This window comes from Ylistrum balloti, unplaced genomic scaffold (assembly GCF_031769215.1).
Source record: "Ylistrum balloti isolate Yb309-2 unplaced genomic scaffold, AGI_CSIRO_Ybal_v1 Utg370298, whole genome shotgun sequence".
NCBI lineage: Eukaryota > Metazoa > Mollusca > Bivalvia > Pectinida > Pectinidae > Ylistrum > Ylistrum balloti.
In genome coordinates, this window is record NW_026782224.1 from 1028461 (window position 1) to 1052393 (window position 23933).

General features: G+C 35.4%; 1 protein-coding gene across 1 annotated transcript in view; it reads left to right on the plus strand.

The window, feature by feature from the left end:
• Positions 1 to 23933, plus strand: part of LOC132553119 (gamma-aminobutyric acid receptor subunit beta-like) — an 88623-nt gene that overhangs the window by 24171 nt on the left and 40519 nt on the right. Inside the window, exon 3 of the mRNA XM_060217331.1 lies at positions 3992 to 4059. Coding sequence (XP_060073314.1) covers positions 3992 to 4059 — 68 coding nt within the window. The remainder of the gene's footprint in view (positions 1 to 3991; positions 4060 to 23933) is intronic.

A 23933-nucleotide genomic window follows, 5' to 3' on the forward strand; every position in this document is an offset into this window, starting at 1 on the left:
TCCGTATATCTGTCTGTCCGGATGTACACTCAGTGCAGAAATGTATACATTAGGAAAGGGAACCGACATCTTGGACTAGAGATGCCATGTTAGGTCATTCAACCTTGACCTTGCACGGCAATACATCATGTTCAAGGTCTGGAACAATTTTTTTTTCCAGTCTTTTCAAGTTTTATCGAATTCTATGTATACTGTTTCTTTGGCTTTTACAGTTAATTCCACATCACCGCTGGAATTTCATGTATGGCTTCAGAATCAATAGCAAAGTCTAGGCAAGGAATCTATAGGGTTTCTCATACAATGTAGTTTGTAGCCCTATATCAACTCTGGTAAAAGGTTTTTTTTTCTCTTGACTTAGTCCGTATCAACACACATGCTATTATAATGGATTATCTCGTTTTTTCCTTACATTCCGACGTTTCTTTGTACTAATACCTGTTTTTTCAGTGGATTCTATCTAGTGCAATCTTTCTTTCTGTAGTTATCCTACATGAACCCGCTTTTTCACTCAACTCTGGTCGACATATAAAATTATCATCTTCTTTTTCTGTATTAAGAAATCATCTTGCTTTCATGTTGATTATTTGTGGGCAATATTCATACCTTCCTAAAGTTTTCATAGATTTGCATTATATCGTAAATCACTGGTGATCATGAATGACCAGGAGACAATTCTAATTTTTACATGTTATCTGATGGAAACTTGTAAATAACACAATGACGTCTGAACAAAAATAATGGCCATTTCAACATTGTTATCTGGAACGAAACACGGTCTGTCCATTCTCGACAGTTATTGTACAAAGCTGTTTCCACTTCAAGCATCATTTGAAAAATGTTACCTAAGGTTCAACACAGTCTGTCTAGACGATGACGATATGATTTAGTTAAAACGAGAATACGTAAAGGTATACTATCTGTAGAAAAGTCATAGTGGTGTCTCAGTGCGGACAACTACATTACTCACTGACAAAGTAAATAGTCCCTTCAATTCCATTTATCAAGCATATCACCAGATATTTAATCACCTCTCCTATAAATAACAATTACATACGTAAACTCTCTCATGACAGCTAGAAACAAACTAAATTGCTTTCGATAAATAAAACTTTTTAACGCATCATCAGTAAGTGTTTGAATTCTCCTTGTATCAACTGTTCCTACTGGAATCATTTTTTTTTTAATAAATCATTCATCACGGAAAATCAGTGTAAGCCTTACCTTGTCGATCAACCCACGTTATATTTGATAGTTAGCCGTGATATAATTACTGTCTGTTGTTCTCTCAAATAGAAATTAGATTTTGGGGAATTCCATTTTATCGTTTCAATGAAAACAAATAACACTGACTGACATTGAAATCCAGAAGATGTATAATGTTTCGTAGCAAATGTAGCAGCTTTTAATGGGTTATTTCTGTACAGGCCCGGATGAGGGCCGACTTGGATGACACCAAAACACATTAAACCTCATACCAACGTTAATCAATTTCTTGGAAATCCATCATGGAAAAACGTTGGCATTGATCAAACTAACTGATCAGGCATATATCAAAGGATTCTTCTGCGCATGAGCACGACTGCACATTTTATATAAAAGTCATCATACCATATCCGAGATATTGTCTAAAGGGAGGTTCCACCGGGGACTGTGCCGTTTCTTTAATTTCAATATATTACATTTTTCGTGACATTAGAATACTATTGTAAAATACAACTAACCATCATAAATCTGTAATTCTGTAAATGAGCAGGTGTATATCAGTAACACTGTCGCTTGTCCCCCTCAGCGTGTTTCCAAGACAGTAACACTGTCGCTTGTCCCCCTCAGTGTGCCTCCTAGACAGTAACACTGTCGCTTGTCCATTCAGTGTGCCTCCAAGACGCAGTGCTGTATAGACGTGCCAATCAGGAAACATGCTTGATGACTGACAGCGAGAAAATTGTTTCTTATGCCACTTGACAAGTTTATTTGACACTTTGGATGATAAACATGAATACGTACCTTACCACAATAATAGTTGATGGTACGATATCATGCCCAGAGTACCTATACTTAAACATGTAATTCGCTTGTTTGGATATATACAGTTTCATATGTTAAAGGAATTTAATGAGGTTGTTAAAATAGGGAGAATAGTGGGAAAGTTTCCTTATCAATCATATTAAAGAAGAACTCACACTGCTTCTGGATATATGCCGTAGTGGTTACATATCCCATGTTTATGGAAGTGATGAATCCCAATTCAGACGACAAACATGATGTTATTGAAGTTAACATACGTTACCCTTAAGACTGCGGGATGTTGCTTCATCGACAACAATCACGATGTGAACCCTGGGCAATCAAACTAAACAATATTACGTTCTCAAATGCAAAAATGGTATAGAACAAAGGAACCAACAGTCCAACTAACGAGCACCAAACTTTCCAGGGATATTTTCTAGTGAAGTTAGATGTGTTTAATGGTCGTTAATTTACCCAATTGTTTGGTTATCATTAACATGGTACAAGTATAGGAACGAAACATTACTTACCGTAAGACACCTAGCGGGTGTCTTCAATGAAACAGAAGACGCTTGTCCTTCCACAACACTTCTGACTTATCCTACCTGTACTGTACACAGTGATTACCATGTTTTCTTTCTTCATTGTTCCCTCGGTGAATCGGTTTTAAGCTTTCCTTTCTTCATTGTTCCCTCGGTGAATCGGTTTTAAGCTTTCCTTTCTTCATTGTTCCCTCGGTGAATCGGTTTTAAGCTTTCCTTTCTTCATTGTTCCCTCGGTGAATCGGTTTTAAGCTTTCCTTTCTTCATTGTTCCCTCGGTGAATCGGTTTTAAGCTTTCCTTTCTTCATTGTTCCCTCGGTGAATCGGTTTTAAGCTTTCCTTTCTTCATTGTTCCCTCGGTGAATCGGTTTTAAGCTTTCCTTTCTTCATTGTTCCCTCGGTGAATCGGTTTTAAGCTTTCCTTTCTTCATTGTTCCCTCGGTGAATCGGTTTTAAGCTTTCCTTTCTTCATTGTTCCCTCGGTGAATCGGTTTTAAGCTTTCCTTTCTTCATTGTTCCCTCGGTGAATCGGTTTTAAGCTTTCCTTTCTTCATTGTTCCCTCGGTGAATCGGTTTTAAGCTTTCCTTTTTTCATTGTTCCCTCGGTGAATCGGTTTTTATCCTACCTGTACTTTACACAGTGATTACCATGTTTCCTTCCTTCACTTTTCCCTCGGTGAATCGGTTTTAAACTCGAATAAAGATTTTAACATGTTGGTATTTTCTTTTTTTCCATTAATATAATTTGTCGTTGGTTATTGTTTAATTCATGTAACGCGATAATGCTTGCTAGTAAAAAGGTTAGCTTGCTAGTAAAAAGGTTAGCTTGCTAGTAAAAAGATTAGCTTGCTAGTAAAAAGGTTAACAACCTAGTAAAAAAGGTTAACATCCTAGTAAAAATGGTAACTTCCTAGTAAAAAGGTTAACTGGTTAGTAAAAGGTTAGTTTGCTAGTAAAAAGATTAGCTTGCTAGTAAAAAGATTAGCTTGCTAGTAAAAAGATTAGCTTGCTAGTAAAAAGGTTAACAACCTAGTAAAAAAGGTTAACATCCTAGTAAAAATGGTAACTTCCTAGTAAAAAGGTTAACTGGTTAGTAAAAGGTTAGTTTGCTAGTAAAAAGAATAGCTTGTTAGTAAAAAGGTTAGTTTGCTAGTAAAAAGGTTAGCTTGCTAGTAAAAAGATTAGCTTGCTAGTAAAAAAGTTAACAACCTAGTAAATAGGTTGATAACCTAGTAAAAAGGTTAATAACCTAGTAAAAAGGTTAGTTTGCTAGTAAAAAGGTTAAATTGCTAGTAAAAAGGTTGAGTGACGAGCATATCATCGTCTAACTGAATCAATCTGGTACAGTATAGATAAATTCCAGAACATGCTACGGATTTTGAATCAAATGTTCTAACGTCATGCACACAATATGTGTTAACATACTATTCATTTTTTAATAGGCGAACGACTGGACATTGGAATAGAGTTGATCATCGCTAGCTTTGACACAATATCGGAAGTGGACATGGTAAGTACGGATTATCTGTACGTTTGTATCATAGATCACTGTATTGGTAGGGGTGTGTTGCCTTACTTCCTATATAGGATATTGTTAATACGTTATACTAAAATTACTTGTATTAATTTAAAAAGATAAAAACTTTGTGTATCGTATATACAGAGAGAATTAATCACTTAACATGACATGATATATTTGTTTGTCATGTTAAGTGATTAATATATATATATATATATATATATATATATATATATATATATATATAATATTGTTAATACGTTATATTAAGATAACGTGTACTACAATATAAACAAGGTCGTAACAATTGTCCACATTAAATGCTTTTTGAGAAGTTAACAGGTAAAAGACAAAAAATGATAAGTTTTAATCAATCCTACATTTAAGTATTGAGTGTACGCTGTTTGTATTGTCCACATGAACGACATCTGAGTGAGATCAATAGTCGTGACGTCATCGCGCCATATTTATACTAATGTTCGTTATTATCGTAACTGTGATAGTAACGTGTTTATTCACATTTCATTAATAGTTTCAACATATTTGCGTGTCTGTTTAATTAAGATAGTTTGAGATAATTGAAGATAAAGCATCCTTGTATGTTTATATACTGGAAGAGCTTACTAAAAATCATAATAACCTGATTGAATTAACATATGTCAACATGACGTCAACATCAACATGACGTCAACATCAACATGACGTCAACATGACCGATTCTATTGTTTTTCTATCAAGACCCCTGTGATTACAATTCATATTCATTTCGAAGCCTAAATGCAAACTGTTACTTTTTCTAGACCTTGGAAAATTCATTAATCAGTCTAGTGATGGAATGTACTTGCCGTACTTTAAATTTTTTTCTTATTACTGGTGTGACATTTGACTTTAGAAATCCTAACAGTATACTCTAAAATAGGTTTCCTTGGTAACGAAAGCGCGGGTAATTGCAAGCATGGACACGGTCGTTTTCATAACTTTCCTCTCTAATCATACATTCTTTCGTCGGGAGAGAATTGACATGGTGAAAATAAGACCGGATAAAACGGATTTATGCTAATATTGTCTAAAATATTATATTTATGAAATCTGAAATATGCCTTAGTGGTTATTTACTTATAGGTTTGACATTTGTGAGGTTTTTAACTTCGTCACTATAACAATGGAAAGCATATCACGGTAGTTATACAGCCGGTCATCAGTCGACAGACGTTGTCTTGGTCAGGAACGATATGATTACCAGGAGAATTCATCAATTTCTAGTGATTTTAACCTTGAGAAGCCAGACTCTCCCTGTTCGTCATGATCAACCGGTAGCTTGACAGCTAAATGGCTCATCAAAATGAAGGGATAACCGACCTCGGACCTTATACACAGCTAGGGTAAATCATTTGGAATATTCGCCTTGAAATATATCAGTTATTCAATTATATGATGTTTCTCGTAGGACTATGTACATGTAGATATGGTACCGTAAACGGGATCAGATGAAAAGTAAATAGGAAGGAATGCTTACTACCCATAACGGTTATGGGAGTAATCGTTTGACTTGGCATTTTTATATTTTGCTGATCCCTATAGTAACAGTTTGTCAGTAACCTTCTCTAGTTACATAGTAATATTTTGTGGATCCCTATAGTAACAGTTTGTCAGTAACCTTCTGAGTTACATAGTAATATTTTGTGGATCCCTATAGTAACAGTTTGTCAGTAACCTTCTCTAGTTACATAGTAATATTTTGTGGATCCCTATAGTAACAGTTTGTCAGTAACCTTCTCTAGTTACATAGTAATATTTTGTGGATCCCTATAGTAACAGTTTGTCAGTAACCTTCTCTAGTTACATAGTAATATTTTGTGGATCCCTATAGTAACAGTTTGTCAGTAACCTTGTCTAGTTACATAGTAATATTTTGTGGATCCCTATAGTAACAGTTTGTCAGTAACCTTGTCTAGTTACATAGTAATATTTTGTGAATCCCTATAGTAACAGTTTGTCAGTAACCTTGTCTAGTTACATAGTAATATTTTGTGGATCCCTATAGTAACAGTTTGTCAGTAACCTTGTCTAGTTACATAGTAATAGTAACAGTTTGTCAGTAACCTTGTCTAGTTACATAGTAATATTTTGTGGATCCCTATAGTAACAGTTTGTCAGTAACCTTGTCTAGTTACATAGTAATATTTTGTGGATCCCTATAGTAACAGTTTGTCAGTAACCTTGTCTAGTTACATAGTAATATTTTGTGGATCCCTATAGTAACAGTTTGTCAGTAACCTTCTCTAGTTACATAGTAATATTTTGTGGATCCCTATAGTAACAGTTTGTCAGTAACCTTCTCTAGTTACATAGTAATATTTTGTGGATCCCTATAGTAACAGTTTGTCAGTAACCTTCTCTAGTTACATAGTAATATTTTGTGGATCCCTATAGTAACAGTTTGTCAGTAACCTTGTCTAGTTACATAGTAATATTTTGTGGATCCCTATAGTAACAGTTTGTCAGTAACCTTGTCTAGTTACATAGTAATATTTTGTGGATCCCTATAGTAACAGTTTGTCAGTAACCTTCTCTAGTTACATAGTAATATTTTGTGGATCCCTATAGTAACAGTTTGTCAGTAACCTTGTCTAGTTACATAGTAATATTTTGTGGATCCCTATAGTAACAGTTTGTCAGTAACCTTGTCTAGTTACATAGTAATATTTTGTGGATCCCTATAGTAACAGTTTGTCAGTAACCTTCTCTAGTTACATAGTAATATTTTGTGGATCCCTATAGTAACAGTTTGTCAGTAACCTTGTCTAGTTACATAGTAATATTTTGTGGATCCCTATAGTAACAGTTTGTCAGTAACCTTGTCTAGTTAGTAATATTTTGTACATAGTAACAATACCTTGTCTAGTTACATAGTAATATTTTGTGGATCCCTATAGTAACAGTTTGTCAGTAACCTTCTCTAGTTACATAGTAATATTTTGTGGATCCCTATAGTAACAGTTTGTCAGTAACCTTCTAGTTCTAGTAATATTTTGTGGATCCCTATAGTTACTAGTTACTATAGTAATATTTTGTGGATCCCTATAGTAACAGTTTGTCAGTAACCTTGTCTAGTTAATAGTTTGTGGATCCCTATAGTAACAGTTTGTCAGTCTAGTTACATAGTAATATTTTGTGGATCCCTATAGTAACAGTTTGTCAGTAACCTTGTCTAGTTACATAGTAATATTTTGTGGATCCCTATAGTAACAGTTTGTCAGTAACCTTGTCTAGTTACATAGTAATATTTTGTGGATCCCTATAGTAACAGTTTGTCAGTAACCTTGTCTAGTTACATAGTAATATTTTGTGGATCCCTATAGTAACAGTTTGTCAGTAACCTTCTCTAGTTACATAGTAATATTTTGTGGATCCCTATAGTAACAGTTTGTCAGTAACCTTCTCTAGTTACATAGTAATATTTTGTGGATCCCTATAGTAACAGTTTGTCAGTAACCTTCTCTAGTTACATAGTAATATTTTGTGGATCCCTATAGTAACAGTTTGTCAGTAACCTTTCTGTACATAGTAATATTTTGTGGTACCTTGTCAGTCTAGTTACATAGTAATATTTGTGGATCCCTATAGTAACAGTTTGTCAGTAACCTTGTCTAGTTACATAGTAATATTTTGTGGATCCCTATTAACAGTAACCTTTTGTTACATAGTAATAGTAACTATAGTAACTTCTCTAGTTACATAGTAATATTTTGTGGATCCCTATAGTAACAGTTTGTCAGTAACCTTGTCTAGTTACATAGTAATATTTTGTGGATCCCTATAGTAACAGTTTGTCAGTAACCTTCTCTAGTTACATAGTAATATTTTGTGGATCCCTATAGTAACAGTTTGTCAGTAACCTTCTCTAGTTACATAGTAATATTTTGTGGATCCCTATAGTAACAGTTTGTCAGTAACCTTGTCTAGTTACATAGTAATATTTTGTGGATCCCTATAGTAACAGTTTGTCAGTAACCTTCTCTAGTTACATAGTAATATTTTGTGGATCCCTATAGTAACAGTTTGTCAGTAACCTTCTCTAGTTACATAGTAATATTTTGTGGATCCCTATAGTAACAGTTTGTCAGTAACCTTGTCTAGTTACATAGTAATATTTTGTAATAGTAACAGTTTGTCAGTAACCTTGTCTAGTTACATAGTAATATTTTGTGGATCCCTATAGTAACAGTTTGTCAGTAACCTTCTCTAGTTACATAGTAATATTTTGTGGATCCCTATAGTAACAGTTTGTCAGTAACCTTCTCTAGTTACATAGTAATATTTTGTGGATCCCTATAGTAACAGTTTGTCAGTAACCTTGTCTAGTTACAGAGTAATATTTTGTGGATCCCTATAGTAACAGTGTGTCAGTAACCTTCTCTAGTTACGCAGACAGTTTAATTATATGACGAGAGGAAGAAACCATACGGTGCATTCCTAAGACAGTAAGATTTCAAGGACGCAATGGGCGGGTCGATGAGTTCAGGGCTTCCTTTATCTCGACCAAACCGTGACCCAACATTCGCAGACAAAGATGGCCAATTTCTTTGGAATTACAGTGTCATTTGATATAACCTCGTGTCTAAAACGAATCTGACGTCAAGCCTTGAAAGGCTCTAAACCTTGAACGAATTACATTTTCGATTTGAAGACGCCCATGCCGGCACGTGGTTTTGTCCAGACTCCGTGGCGGCATTCGAATCCTATCTGTTCCAAACGCCAAGCGACAGAACAGACGGCTAGACATTTCTATCTTCCACGCGTCACTTACAAAACTATTCATATGTTTTGGGTAGTCATGGTTCAGACCATGTACAACAATGTTTTTATTAATACATATTACAAAGTAAGTAAAGGCTGACCTCTCGAGATAACCACAAGTTGGGAAGTTTTCGAACTGTCCATTACCCTATTACCGCGAACCTGTGTACATTTTCTCGCTATTTCGTGCGTAACGTACCCCGTTCCGCGGTTTATAATGATCACGTTGATTTCCTATTTTAGGAATTAATTCATGTAACATCTATATTTCTATTACGTCGAGACGTTGAACTATAAATGGCGAGTTTGCTGTCCACGCCTTCTCTCTCCCGATAATGTGATAAACAGAATCTTCAATTGCAATCACAACACTATTTTGTTCCTTTCAGATTTTCGAAAACTAATTAACGTATTAATTTCTGGAAATATACCTTTCCCTCGTGACATAACCAATAACATACACGATTTCCTGTAAGTCAGATTACTGGTATCGTATGTCATCGTTTCTCTGTTTAACAAAACAACCCTCTTAGTCGCGGTTCCATAGAGTATACCGGATATTCTCAACCTCTAATTCGCGGTTCCATAGAGTATACCGGATATTCTCAACCTCTAAGTCGCAGTTCCAAAGGGAACACCGGATATTCTCAACCTCTAAGTCGCAGTTCCAAAGGGAACATCGGATATTCTCAACCTCTAAGTCGCGGTTCCATAGGGAACACCGGATATTCTCAACCTCTAATTCGCGGTTCAATAGAGTATACCGGATATTCTCAACCTCTAATTCGTGGTTCCATAGGGAACATCGGATATTCTCAACCTCTAATTCGCAGTTCCAAAGGGAACGCCGGATATTCTCAACCTCTTAGTCGCTGTTCCATAGAGTATACCGGATATTCTCAACCTCTAATTCGTGGTTCCATAGAGTATACCGGATATTCTCAACCTCTAATTCGCGGTTCCATAGGGAACACCGGAAATTCTCAACCTCTAAGTCGCAGTTCCATAGGGAACACCGGATATTCTCAACCTCTAAGTCGCGGTTCCATAGGGAACACCGGATATTCTCAACCTCTAAGTCGCGGTTCCATAGAGTATACCGGATATTCTCAACCTCTAAGTCGCGGTTCCATAGAGTATACCGGATATTCTCAACCTCTAAGTCGTGGTTCCATAGAGTATACCGGATATTCTCAACCTCTAAGTGGAAATACTATTCCGGAACCAAACACTTATATCACTTTTGTACTGTCACGTGACCAATAAACGATGTTCTCGAACCAAACTCTTATATTACTAGACAAAGTGACTGGTTTACTCGTAATTTGTCACATAACTTCGTTATAATATGGAACAACACTTTACCTGCTGGAAATATGTTAACAACCAAATTTGAACAGTTTTCGTTTATTTGTGATAACTAGAGAAGTGTGAACAGCAACAGGATTTCGTGTAATTGACGTTCAGGCCTATAATGAATGATAACTGAAATCGTCACCATAAAGGAGACGGTTAATATGAGGAATACTCAATGCTTCAGCGCTGAACGGACCATACAGTATACTAATCCCTGTCTCTGACCTGGGAATTGACTCGAGCACGGTCTCATCGATATCAAAGTCTGATTAATTATACCAATTACTCACAGCTTCAATTTATCTGTGGGGCGCTGTGTTAATACGACAATCCAGTGGCCGAGAGACACGACTACACCAGTGTATTTGAACAGTCTTAGGAGAAGCTTAAATGCATGCCCCCAGCCCCTCCCTACTTTCCATTAGATTTTGTTACGTTAACTTCATGTTGACGATTTTGTGTTTCTCTTATAATCACAATATGCTACGTCAGCATTTCAAAGAAATGTTTTTCAAAAGTTTTAATTATGGAATTGTCAGGATATTGTCTGTATCTATGACAAGTGTATAAAATCTAATATCCGAGATAGCATAGGCAGCAAAATAATAAAAAAAGTACCACACATCAGAGCATTGTATAAACGGTAAAGGCATGTGTCTTGTTTGTCATTGCAACTACTTCAGATAGCACCGAAACGCGTCATGTTGACAGATCCTGTTTGCTGAAATCATCTGCTCGCAGTTTTCTGTAATTAGAGATTAGAAATAATTGTACGTGTGGGGAATTTAATGTGAATTTTACTAAATTCAAGTAAACTGTATATATGGTACACATGCTGTCACGTGAAGCTTTTTAATGCTGAACTCATTGTAAATACCTCCTATGTTAATCAATAGCAGTGTATTTAAATGACAACGTTCTTCCCTGGTGTATAATTCACTCGCAATTTATATGCCAGTGTTGAACGAACAAGTTTTACCCTACCATTGCAAAATTCTCGCACATATCTCGGCTCGTTTGAAGTTCTTTGTTTCGTTTTCCTGTTTTGTAAATCGTTAATTTTTACACAACACATCAGGTATAAAGTAGTTCGAAGTATCAGTAGCCTTACAGACTCGCAACAACTTAATTTATAGTGGTAAAGGAAATTAACACGAACTCGGTGCTACATCGGCTTAGATGCTTATTTTCTATAACTGTTTTCCTGATCTACATCTCCACAGCAAGAAAAATCCGTCTGATTTCTCGAATCTCGACAATCTCTAAATCAATATGTCTTTCTCGCCTTTTATTTTAAAGCGTTCCTGCTTGAAATACCACAATAGCAATGTACGTACACAGTTCAAATACTGAAGACTTCGGTGAAATGCACACTTCTGAATATGAGCATTTAGAATATTGAATGTACAGTACCATATTGACGATCGCACGCATACAAGAATTTCAGTATTACGATCACTTGAATGTAAATCTAGTAACGGTATGTTTACCATCATAAAACAGGCGGTTTTTATTTTTATGTAGAGTGTTACCGTTTTACAGCCCAATGGAAGACGTGCTTTCCCATTATGATAAGTGTTTCTTATTGCGGTTACCATTCAGCTTCAGAAGTGTCAGATAGATTGATTGGCGATAGAAATCGAGGTCAAACCTCGACCAGCGGTGGTTTACGTAAAAAAATCTAGGTCAAACTTCAACCAGTGTTGGCCTACTTAGAAAATCTGCATAAAACATAGGCCAAAGCTGGTCTACTGGGAAAATTTAGGTCAAACATCGACAAGCACTGGCCTACTTAAATAAATTCAGGACAAATTTCGTAAGTGCTGACCATCTTAGAAAATCTAGGTCAAATTTAGACCACTGCTGGCCTACCTAGCGTTCTAGATAATTGTCACGGTATTCACAAAAGATGGTTCCTAGCTTCATAAAACACGATATTTTAGCCGTGCATGGGTGGATATCAATATAATAGTACATATAGTTTACAACAGAGCGATAGTTACAAGTCAAACAGCGATGGAAAGACAAAACGTTTTCTACCAATTTACTTATGTGTCCAAGCACTTATATGTTGTTAATTAAGTAATCTACTTCCCAGAATGTTTAAAATGGCAGCAACTATACGGATTCTTTCTAGACTTTTCCAAATAAACCTACCATTTCCGCCGATTTCGCGAGATTTTTGCTTCTTGGTAAGTTTACAAGGACAAATCTAGAGAGGATCCGTATCGTGGCGACTGTTGTAAATATGCTGGAAAGTGAAGCTGTTTGGAAAGATGAGCGTAACTACATCGCCGTAATGCCGATCCAAACACAGGTTGCTAGAATCCCGAGTTTTTATTTTAGAGAGGAATTCTGATTATCGACCACGCCCAATACTATCGCAGACTAATGGCCGGACGACAACTGATTTCAGAGAGGCACTTTTATAGGGGGGGGGGGGGGGCTACTGAAATCAGGCGACTATCGATTAGGTTATGATCTCAGGCGATTTTATTAGTGTGTAGCATGCCTTGTACCTATAGACGACCTTAATTCCGACAAATCTTTAAGAATGTGCTGGTATTGTCATTTCATACCATAAATGGCCTACCACAGATACGTTATAATATACATTTATGTTAACAGTCATATACAGTGAAACATCTTCTATGCGAGTCTCTTAAATCAACTTTAATACTTTAAATTGTAGTAAAGGTCATTTTTCCCTAATATGTAAATATTAGGTCAATGTTCTGGTAATCTTGAAGTAAATATTTAACATTGTTGTAAAGACGTAAGATCCGACAATCAAGGGACCATTTAACGAGAATATACATCAAGATAGAGTTTAAATCTCGAGGCAGCTTCACTGTTAGCAATCACACTGTCATATACATTCTGTTTATTTTGAAGAATGGTTACATAGTTTAAGACAAAGAGAAATCATCCATGTCAGTTCCCTGATTTTATGACAGGAGAAACGTCATTTATAAGATATATCTGTAGGAATTAAGTAGTTAGCTGTGTGTCACAGAGCGTTAGTGATGATACATTCCATGTTCGTTTAGAGATGTTTTTAGGATGATTTGTAACTATTTTACATTTGAATTACGTCACTTGTGTTATTTCCTGGGGTTTGTTTTTCATCTTGAGGAATGCTTGTTATCTATTTTAAAATTTCATTATCGATGAAATGGCTTGTTATGGAATTTGTTGCCGCCAAATGAAGTAAATTTCCCGCAAAACTCAGTAAATATCACCTCAAGACAGTTGTTTGATTATATTCATGTCCCACAGTTTGTTGCTCTGTGGTATACCAATATTCATGTCCCACAGTTTGTTGTTCTGTGTTATACCAATATTCATGTCCCACAGTTTGTTGCTCTGTGGTATACCAATATTCATGTCCCACAGTTTGTTGTTCTGTGATATACCAATATTCATGTCCCACAGTTTGTTGTTCTGTGTTATACCAATATTCATGTCCCACAGTTTGTTGTTCTGTGTTACACCAATATTCATGTCCCACAGTTTGTTGTTCTGTGTTACACCAATATTCATGTCCCACAGTTTGTTGTTCTGTGTTATACCAATATTCATGTCCCACAGTTTGTTTTTCTGTGTTATACCAATATTCATGTCCCACAGTTTGTTGTTCTGTGTTACACCAATATTCATGTCCCACAGTTTGTTGTTCTGTGTTATACCAATATTCATGTCACCCAGTTTGTTGTTCTGTGTTACACCAATATTCATGTCACACAGTTTGTTGTTCTGTGTTACACCAATATTCATGTCACACAGTTTGTTGTTCTGTGTTACACCAATATTCATGTCACACAGTTTGTTGTTCTGTGTTATACCAATATTCATGTCACCCAGTTTGTTGTTATGTGTTATACCAATATTCATGTCCCACAGTTTGTTGTTATGTGTTATACCAATATTCATGTCACCCAGTTTGTTGTTATGTGTAATACCAATATTCATGTACCACAGTTTGATGTTCTGTGTTACACCAATATTCATGTCCCACAGTTTGTTGTTCTGTGTTACACCAATATTCATGTCACACAGTTTGTTGTTCTGTGTTACACCAATATTCATGTCACACAGTTTGTTGTTCTGTGTTACACCAATATTCATGTCACACAGTTTGTTGTTCTGTGTTACACCAATATTCATGTCACACAGTTTGTTGTTCTGTGTTACACCAATATTCATGTCACACAGTTTGTTGTTCTGTGTTATACCAATATTCATGCCCCACAGTTTGTTGTTCTGTGTTATACCAATATTCATGCCCCACAGTTTGTTGTTCTGTTTTATACCAATATTCATGCCCCACAGTTTGTTGTTCTGTGCTATGCTTAAATGCATGTCCCTCAGTTGTTTCATGTTTTTTGGCTTACCAAGGTATATGGTCCACAGTTGTCTCCCGTTCTGTGGTATACAGATATACACACCCTACAGTTGTTCCTTGTTCTTACGAATACCTAATAAATGTCCCACAGTTGTGTTACATTCTGTTGTTTACCTATATACCAGCCCCACAGTTGTCTCCCTTGGTGAGGTTCATTCACAGATTACAGGGCAGGCGAGTTTCTGCCGCACCATGGTAAAAGATGACATAAATGCACTTTTCCAAAAAAGGAGATGACATGATACAGTGCACGTGACTTGTACTTTATTACATAAAGCAGCGTCATAGAAAATAGATGCTTTAGATAACTTACATCACCTGTCAGTTTTTTTCTTTATCATTAGGTCATTTGGTGGCAGAGATGCACCCAAGTGTTTTACTGCCGTAAAGTTCTCTCAAATATTTTTGGTGTTTAAATTGCAATTAAATCATCGTTTAATAAATCAAATATTTGTTTCCTTTCTAAGGATTCATTGCTACAGTAGCCTGTTGTGTTATGATGTATTGATAGTCAACAGCTTCATATTTCATATCATAGCTTTCCTAGAGATTATCACATCAATGAGATCAGCTGATAACAGCGCCCCCGTCAGTACGGAGGTGACAGCGACCCTACGAACCAGTAATTCTTCTTTCCGGGACAATTACACGAGGACGTCCAACCAAGATTTGAACTGAAATTTGAAATTGTTTTGATAGGTCACCGAGATTTTGATTATATGAATTGTCAGTCATAGAACAAGCCAAAAGCCTGGGACAGTATATCTCTGCCGAGGCACTCGCAATCGCTTTTTATGGCGCTGGAAATTGAAAATAACATCGGTTTTTGTCACTGCGTCACGTTGTCTAACCCGAGCGAAAGCCGAGATTATTGCAATGACATACTAATTAAGAATGCCAAGTGAGGGAATATTTCCAATTCATGGCGAATCACAGGACAGTATTACGCCTCGAACACACATTGAAGTGTTGTACGGAGCGCCTATACTGCAAATACGTGGTCACATACAACATGGTAGTCATTTAATTTACATCCCTGAAGAAGCAGTAAAATCGGTTTCACTGGTCTCTGTAACTGAAACACTTAAATCTTTCACAGTTATTATTGTTTGGACATTTTTAAGACTGGATTTTGTTTTTACGACTGCCGTAAGGCTGTCGGTGTGTGAAAGGTATTTTTACAAGGTTTAGGGTTTATTATTTTTAACATTATGCTGTGAAACATGTATTGATATTGTTATGAAGTGTATATCATGGCACGAAGTTATTGATTTTATTGTCAACAGTGATGACTTGTATTTTTGACACTGATCAAAGTTTAAATTATAGATCATATTATTTACGTCAGATTTGGTTACAAAGTATGTCTTTTGAAGAATTCTGTGATAATGTTCCCTTTAGGCGTTACAAAGGACTGTCTATATATCCATGTCCTGTATTGACCATGCATATACATTACCAAAAAAATCCAACTACGATAGCTGTACAAGATAAGTCGTTCTATTGGTTATAATGTGACAGTAAGATACTGATAAATTCCTACCAAAGACACATTAACTGACTGTGTCCCGTTCTGTGATTTTTTAAAATTCCATTTAAGGCTTAGTGTACTTAAATTCTTGTCAGAAAAAAAGCATCAATATCACTAGAAGACAAATTGATTTGTTGTTTTTTTTTTTTTTTTTACATAAGGAGAATTTTATTGATCATACCTCTTACTTATTGACCTCCTGCACAGCACTTGAAAACAAGGTCACAACAAAATCTTCTACATCGGTCACTAACTTCATTCCTCACTAACAGTAACAGACACAGCTTTCCGTTGTCTTGTGTGATGGGTGTGGTTTAAACATATTTTATTTGTATCAATACATACAAGAAGGTAGGCCACAAGTTTTCAATGTTTTAGCTACGTGAATATGAGAATATAAACAACAACAGACATGAAGTTTACATATCGTTGTTGATTCATTATTGGACAGATTGTTCAAAATCTCAAAATTACGTTAAAAAAAATGTCAACAGCTTACAATAGGTTTTACGAGATACAGATTGATGTGAATATTTTGTTTGCAATCACGATCTCAAATGTTAATATTCTGGGTCATTGTATGTTATTGCGATGGATATGTCCGATTGACTTGCGCAGTGCTCTCGTTTTTTTTGACCTCGTTCTGATTTCGAGATTTCATCATTGAGGATTTCTAAGTCATGTCAACTGTGGCATTATTTAATCGATATTTGAGTAGAATTTACTAATTTGATTACTTGTCGTGATTCTTTTTACTTAAAACTGTAAGTAGATAAAAATGCTTATCCCTCTGATGATTAAAGTTTATTGCTGTTAACATCTACAGCACTATGTTCTAATACCATCGTGTGAGTGTGGCTTTCAAACCCTGGAGATATGCATGGTTACTCTGATATATACTTAAAGAAAACAAACTCAGCTTTAATTGAAAGTTAAATACAATATCATATTACTTGTCAAAAGCTAAGCCATTACTCTGTTCCTTAATCAACAACAATATTAATTAAATATACCAGAAAGCTTCATACAGTGAAAATAACAGTACTGCTATTCCCGTCGTACACGAAGAACATGTACCAAATTTATACCTACTTCAAGACATTGTCTCACATATATATGTCTGATGATGAATCGCACTACAAATGTTAACTGCTGAGTTATGGTGTAAGCCTGTGGAATTGGATTTCCATGTTACGACCAATTTATTACAGCGATAAATTAAAATAATTTCCCAAATGACTCGTCGTCAATAGCTCGCTTAATTAACACGATCAGATTTTTTTGCTGTTTATTCGTCCATCGATTTCATCGCTTAGGCTATTTTTTGAACAAGAATATTTTTTTTAACTTTATCCGCTTTTCGTTAGAAGTGGAATTACCTTCTGTATATTTAGGTACATATCAATATCAGGCATCAGGTTACTGTAATATAGTATTGCTAATGAAAGTCTAAGAACTTATGTTTTCTACTTGACGAGGATATAACAACAAGGAAGTGTTCCTTGTACAAGATGTAACACATTAACACCTGCGTTTGAGCACGTTCAAAGGAGATATTATGATATCATGCACGTACAGGTTTATGTGTTGTTACATTGGTGCAGCAGGTATAAAACTATCAGGATACCTTTAATGATGATTGTAAAAACCTGGTTACCTAATGGTTTGTAACAAATTATCACACGATAGAAAGAAATGACAGTCATAAAACTTCATCAATTACTAGTAAGACATAAACGATCCTATAGAGGTGTGACAGATATATCAAAACTGCTGACAGTAATGTTACACACAAGTACAATATCAAGATATATCAATTTATCAGTTGAATAGTTTGTACACCTGTAATACACCCCATGTATGATGAAATAATACTGATACACAGTTTCCTGTAATCTAGTCTTTGCATCTAGTCATCCTTATCGTGTCACATCTGATAAACACTGAAGTATGACTAGTTCTTTCCTAAATCACGGGTTATGTCTTTCCTTATCAAATCATTGCCGTTTATTTCACTGTCTGGGGACTGTCGAATGCGTTCTGATATATATATATACCTACCACTGGTTTCCTTGGATATATTTCATTTTGGTTTATCCAGGAACGATGAACGCCAGCAAACACCAGTTAAATCTAGTTACTGGAATACTGTATGACTTGGGTGTCCGTCTTTGATATTGGTGGTTCTAATTGGTGGTTTTGTAAAAATGAATATTTTTGTCTACAAATGCAATGTAACTACCGCCTACGGTAGAAAGTTATGTAAAGATAACAATCATGGGCCTTCTGTAATGTTATCTACTGCACCCTATTGTCTCCTTCAAGACTTCAACAGCCAAAAATCTATGTTCAACATAAGACTGTGTGATCTGTCACAGAGGGCCACCTTATCGATGCATATACTGTTAGATAAAAGTAGTTGTAGGCGAAACTATCCTAGTAGTTTCTACTTTGTGTCTTATAGCATTACAACATTTATAACAGAATGTTATTCGCTAGGGTATGTTCATCTGTGCACCCGAATGTAATTGACTGGATCTATAAGTTTTTATTTATGAATCGTCTGTTGCTTAAAACCAATGTATGAAACCTATTAATGAATTCTTTATATCTGATAACCAAGCTATGTAGTCACGATTTACATCTAGGTAGTCTTATGTAACCTTGATTTAAAACAAACAAAAAGCACAAAATGGAAAGAAAACAATTGACATCTTCGTGGTGGTAATTGTTCCGGGATACCTAGCTCTTCTTTCCCTTCTTTCTTCAGACCTTCTTGGCAAAGAAGTTGTTGTCATGGTCAATCGATATAGTATATACTATGCAAAGCGTGAATGTTGTGGTCCCAGGTCCAAGGTTCTCCAGACCTTCTTGGCAAAGAAGTTGCTGTCATGGTCAACCGACATAGTATATACTATACACACAGATTGAATGCTGTAGTCCCAGGTCCAAGGTTCTCCAAACCTTCTTGGCAAAGAAGTTGCTGTCATGGTCAACCGACATAGTATATACTATACACACAGATTGAATGCTGTAGTCCCAGGTCCAAGGTTCTCCAAACCTTCTTGGCAAAGAAGTTGTTGTCATGGTCAACCGACATAGTATATACTATACACACAGATTGAATGCTGTAGTCCCAGGTCCAAGGTTCTCCAGACCTTCTTGGCAAAGAAGTTGTTGTCATGGTCAACCGACATAATATATACTATACAAAGAGTGAATGTTGTGGTTCCAGTACAATACATCGTTTATAGATATACGGAATAGTGTTTAGATTTTCTCACAATTACGACTTCAATAATAAGCTGAAGAATAAACCTAATGCTATTCTATTGTGTTTGTAATTCGTCTTACTCTTTCAGTAAAAAGAAAAGCTCCACCAGCATCTACTCCATTTTTGATGAATAAGACATTTCTGTAAAAAAAAAAGCTAACCATACTTAAAATGTCTTTCAAATCATAAATGTAATCATTTTCATAACCTTAATTTTGTGGGAATTGTTTTTTATCAGTTTAAAGTAAATGTTGACAAATGTGACCAGCCGAACATACAATACTACTAACGCCTACAAGTAGCATATATTATGTTAATGATCACTTCTGATACAGCAAAAAGACTACAATGCTTGTACGAGACATTTGTTCTCCAGACTACTGTAACGTATACAGGGAGCGACATGACTTGATTGCTGTACAGAAGGTGACTTTTTGTACATTCTCACTATAACAAAGAGATTGGAAATATACATTTTTCCACATAGAATTAAATAATAAAAATAAAAAAGAACGACCAGATTACAGCATTTTCAGATTTTTAAAAAGTGCATTGTGATACCATGACAGAAAGTCAATCGCTGTAAAGATTGTGAAAATATTGCTCTACAAAACCGAAGGCAACTTAACTGTACCATAATAATCATAGTCAGTTTGATTTTTTAGAATACTAAATCACATGGAACGATTTACTCTTTATTTTTAAATCAATTTAAGACTTGTGCATTAGATACAGAACTACTTGTATCATCCAGTGCTGTAAGCTTGTACAAAACACACACAACTGAATAGCACCTTTTGATAACTTAGAGTTAGGGACAGTAGAGTCAAACAATGAATCTAACTGCATCATACACCTATTTCGCCCTTCTTGGACTCGTCAGTGATTCTAAGGGTCTAAATTCTGAAAACTAGGAGGCGGCAAAGGATAATCCTAAGTGATCGGAAAAAAGGTCAAAATCTCGGCGAGGAGGTGATGAACAAAGCGCACGCAAAATAGATAGATCGGCAAATTCAAACTGGCATCAATGAAAGGCGTGATAAAAATGAATTGATTATTTTTTCATGAACAGAATACAAGAATACAACAGATCCACTATTATTTTTTTAAAAAGCGAATTTTTATTCATGATATTCAATCAAGTTTTCCAAACGCATTGGTGCGGTTTACAGCAATTTATGTAGACGTTTAATCTTTTTTTCATGTATCAACAATTACAAACCTTTCAAGGATCATCTGACTTACAAGGTTTTTCGTGGTGTTTCTTCATTCGCTTGGAAAAGGAATTATTTTGCTTACAAAGTAGCACAAGACAACAACCTTTATCAAGAAGGAAGCATGAGCACACACTCTATTAGGTACCAGAAGTCTAAGATCTATCTACTTTCCATCCATTCATTAATGTTCTCCATGATGGGCAAGCTGGATATCACATTTAGAGAACTTTTGGTTGACAGCCAGTGTATCACATACCGTGATGTTTATGACTTTGGTAACCTTGACCACTTGGTTATGTGTCCGGTGTGTGTGCTTTTCTCAGTTATCATCCAGGTCAGGTCTGTAATTCTAGGACGCGTTAGTCATGTATCTGACTGCGGTATCCGACAATACATGTATATCAACATGTTTGTTTCAAGCTTCTGTCTGAGTGCATATTTTGCGATGATAGCGATCAAAGTTTCAGCTATGTCATGGTTTTAAACTTAGGCGTCGGTTATATGGTACAAGGAAACAGTATCGTTGTGTATGATAAGATAATACATTGCCATGACGACCAGAGTCTTTGTATGTGTATAAGGCATGTATTTGACATGATCTGAAGTATGGTATGATCATTCTATATGTAGACGGTGTGGAACTAGACAATTCGATAAACAGCTAAAGGCTAACACCAACAGACTGAGACATGGTGAAACGATTATAACATTATCGGGGCCTCGCTGCAGATTACAAAATTAGATCCAATGCAAAATGCATTTTGGAGAAGATTCACAAACTAATTTGTATTCATAGAACATCTTTGTAAGGATAACAATGTGATTGACATTAGTGTCCTTATGCAGTTAAACATCATAATGAAAAAATCAAAGAAAACATTGTTTTAACGAATACGGCGTCCTTGATCCTTGATAGGGTGATGGGACTGTTGTTTAAACAGTAAACTGAATGCTGACAAACAGAATATTTCTTTCAGTCACATTTCGCTACATGTGAAAAAAACCTTATCCTATGTTACAAATCTGGCGAAAACCAAAGTTACGTTGACAAGTAATTTTTCACTAATATTATTTCCATAAGCAGAACGATATTTTGGTCCGACGTGCTGTATAAGCCACCAGTACATTATCACGAGATCTGTTACACCACATCACACTTTCGTTCCCAAGATTCAGAAATTGTGTACTTTTTTTGTTCTTCAATGATAATAAGGAATACTTAAACACATGATTTTATGTTATCGACAAAATTTCAAAGGTGTATTATGCAATAGAAGGATTTATTGAGAGGGATTAGATTCGGTTTCCCAAATAGACACATTTCCCCAAAACTGTATGATGAGCACGATGATATCGTTTTCGCTATTGTGGATTGTCTAGTTAGCAACAGGTCAACTTATGATGGTATTTAAGAGATGCTGACCTGACCATTGTCATAATAAGAAATTTTCCTTATGTGATATGCAATTAGACGTGATTGGTGCTCGTAAGTTCTGATTTGAGATCGGGACATTACAGCTCATTCTTTCTTTTGTTTTACGAGAGTCTCCATGTATATCAACTTTTGGTCATATCTTCGCTTACTTTTATCGAAAGAGAGTTCGAATTTCTTTCAATTTTGTTGACAAATCAGCATTTTCTGTGTGTGTTTTTTTTTTTTTTTTTTTTGGGGGGGGGGGGGGGGTTTGTTTGTTTGTTTGTTTGTTTTGTTTTGTTTTTTTTGTTGTTCATAACCTTTCCCCAGTGTCATTATTATCCATAACAATAAAATATGTACAGAATATTTTTAATAAATTCAAACACGTTATTATTCAGGAGAGTTTTTTTTCTCTAAAATCGTACATTCCCTGTTTTGATATGTATAAGAAAACACGAATATTAGATTCAGTTTTATTTTTATTCTGTATATAAATGCACATTTGTGTATGATTTTTCATTTTCTTATTTTGTGTATCCATTACGCACATGTATATGATTTTTCTTCTTCATTCATTGTAATGTATATCAGTTTTTTATCTAAATGTTTTCACCGATAACCGTCATGTATATGAAAGTTATGCATTATGTTCCAAAATACAATTTCTATTATACTTATTCAAATAAACTTCAACTTATTAAAAATTATACAACTAAAATGAGATTTAGCTATTAAAGGTTCCCTTTTCTAATATTTATCACTTTTATTAACTCTATATTCAATAACATATCAACACCAGTATTCTCCTTACAAATTTCTATGAAGACTTAAAGAATATTTTGGGCCACATTTTGATATCAAAGCGTTAGAAATCGAGTTGCGTTAAACGCCGGATGTTAGACCCCTTAATTGCTTTAAAGAGGGCAGGAGGTACATGGCCTGTGTTGCTATTTTGCTGTGTTATCAATGTGCCTAAATTAGAATTCCGATCTTCTTTACGAGAACATTTAATACGTGACATTATGTAATTTGCGATCTTATGTGACACGAGTTTGTTATGATAGAGAAGTACAGCATAACCTTTGATCTGTGTATACCTGTTAAACAAGAATATCATTATACATTGGACCTGTTGATATAACACAAATGTGACCCTATATTCAGCATAGCCAATCTATAAGACGAATATTGAACGACGTTGATTACAAGCAAAATGCTCGATTGGGAATATTATTTTACAAAGTCTTCCAGCTAGGGAATTCAAACACATCTAAAACACTGATTAAGAGTTGTTTTCATTATTAGGTTTTGGATCTGAACCGCACTCTGCAAAGGATTTGTTTCTCGTGTGCCTTGTTAATCCACATAAACCTATGAAATACATGCCTGGTTTGCTCTTTATTACCCACTCTTGCAGAATACATACATGGCAGAGTTAAATGTGGCGTGACTGTTCATTTCTTAAACAACACTAATTCGATTGGTTTCTGTCGCCCTAATGCGGTGTACGATATGTTATTACAAGTATATATAATATGAGAACTATGTGTTACAATCAGAGATCAGAGAATTCTAGGTCTCTCTCTACAGGGATAATGTATTAATACCGCTATGAATTGGTCATCAATTGTCCATACAACCCAAAAGACCCAATGTTACAATTCATCAGTGTCTGGTTCATCAACTATTTCTCTAATAAATATGATGTTACTAATACACGTGGTGTACTTATTAGGAAGTCAATTTGTTGATCACATCTGTCACGTGATATGTATAGTAAAATGTATATCAAATTTGACGATATGTTACATCGAATCGTGTCGGTAAAAATCTTTAATCAAAGATATATTGTGTATGTTGTGTTG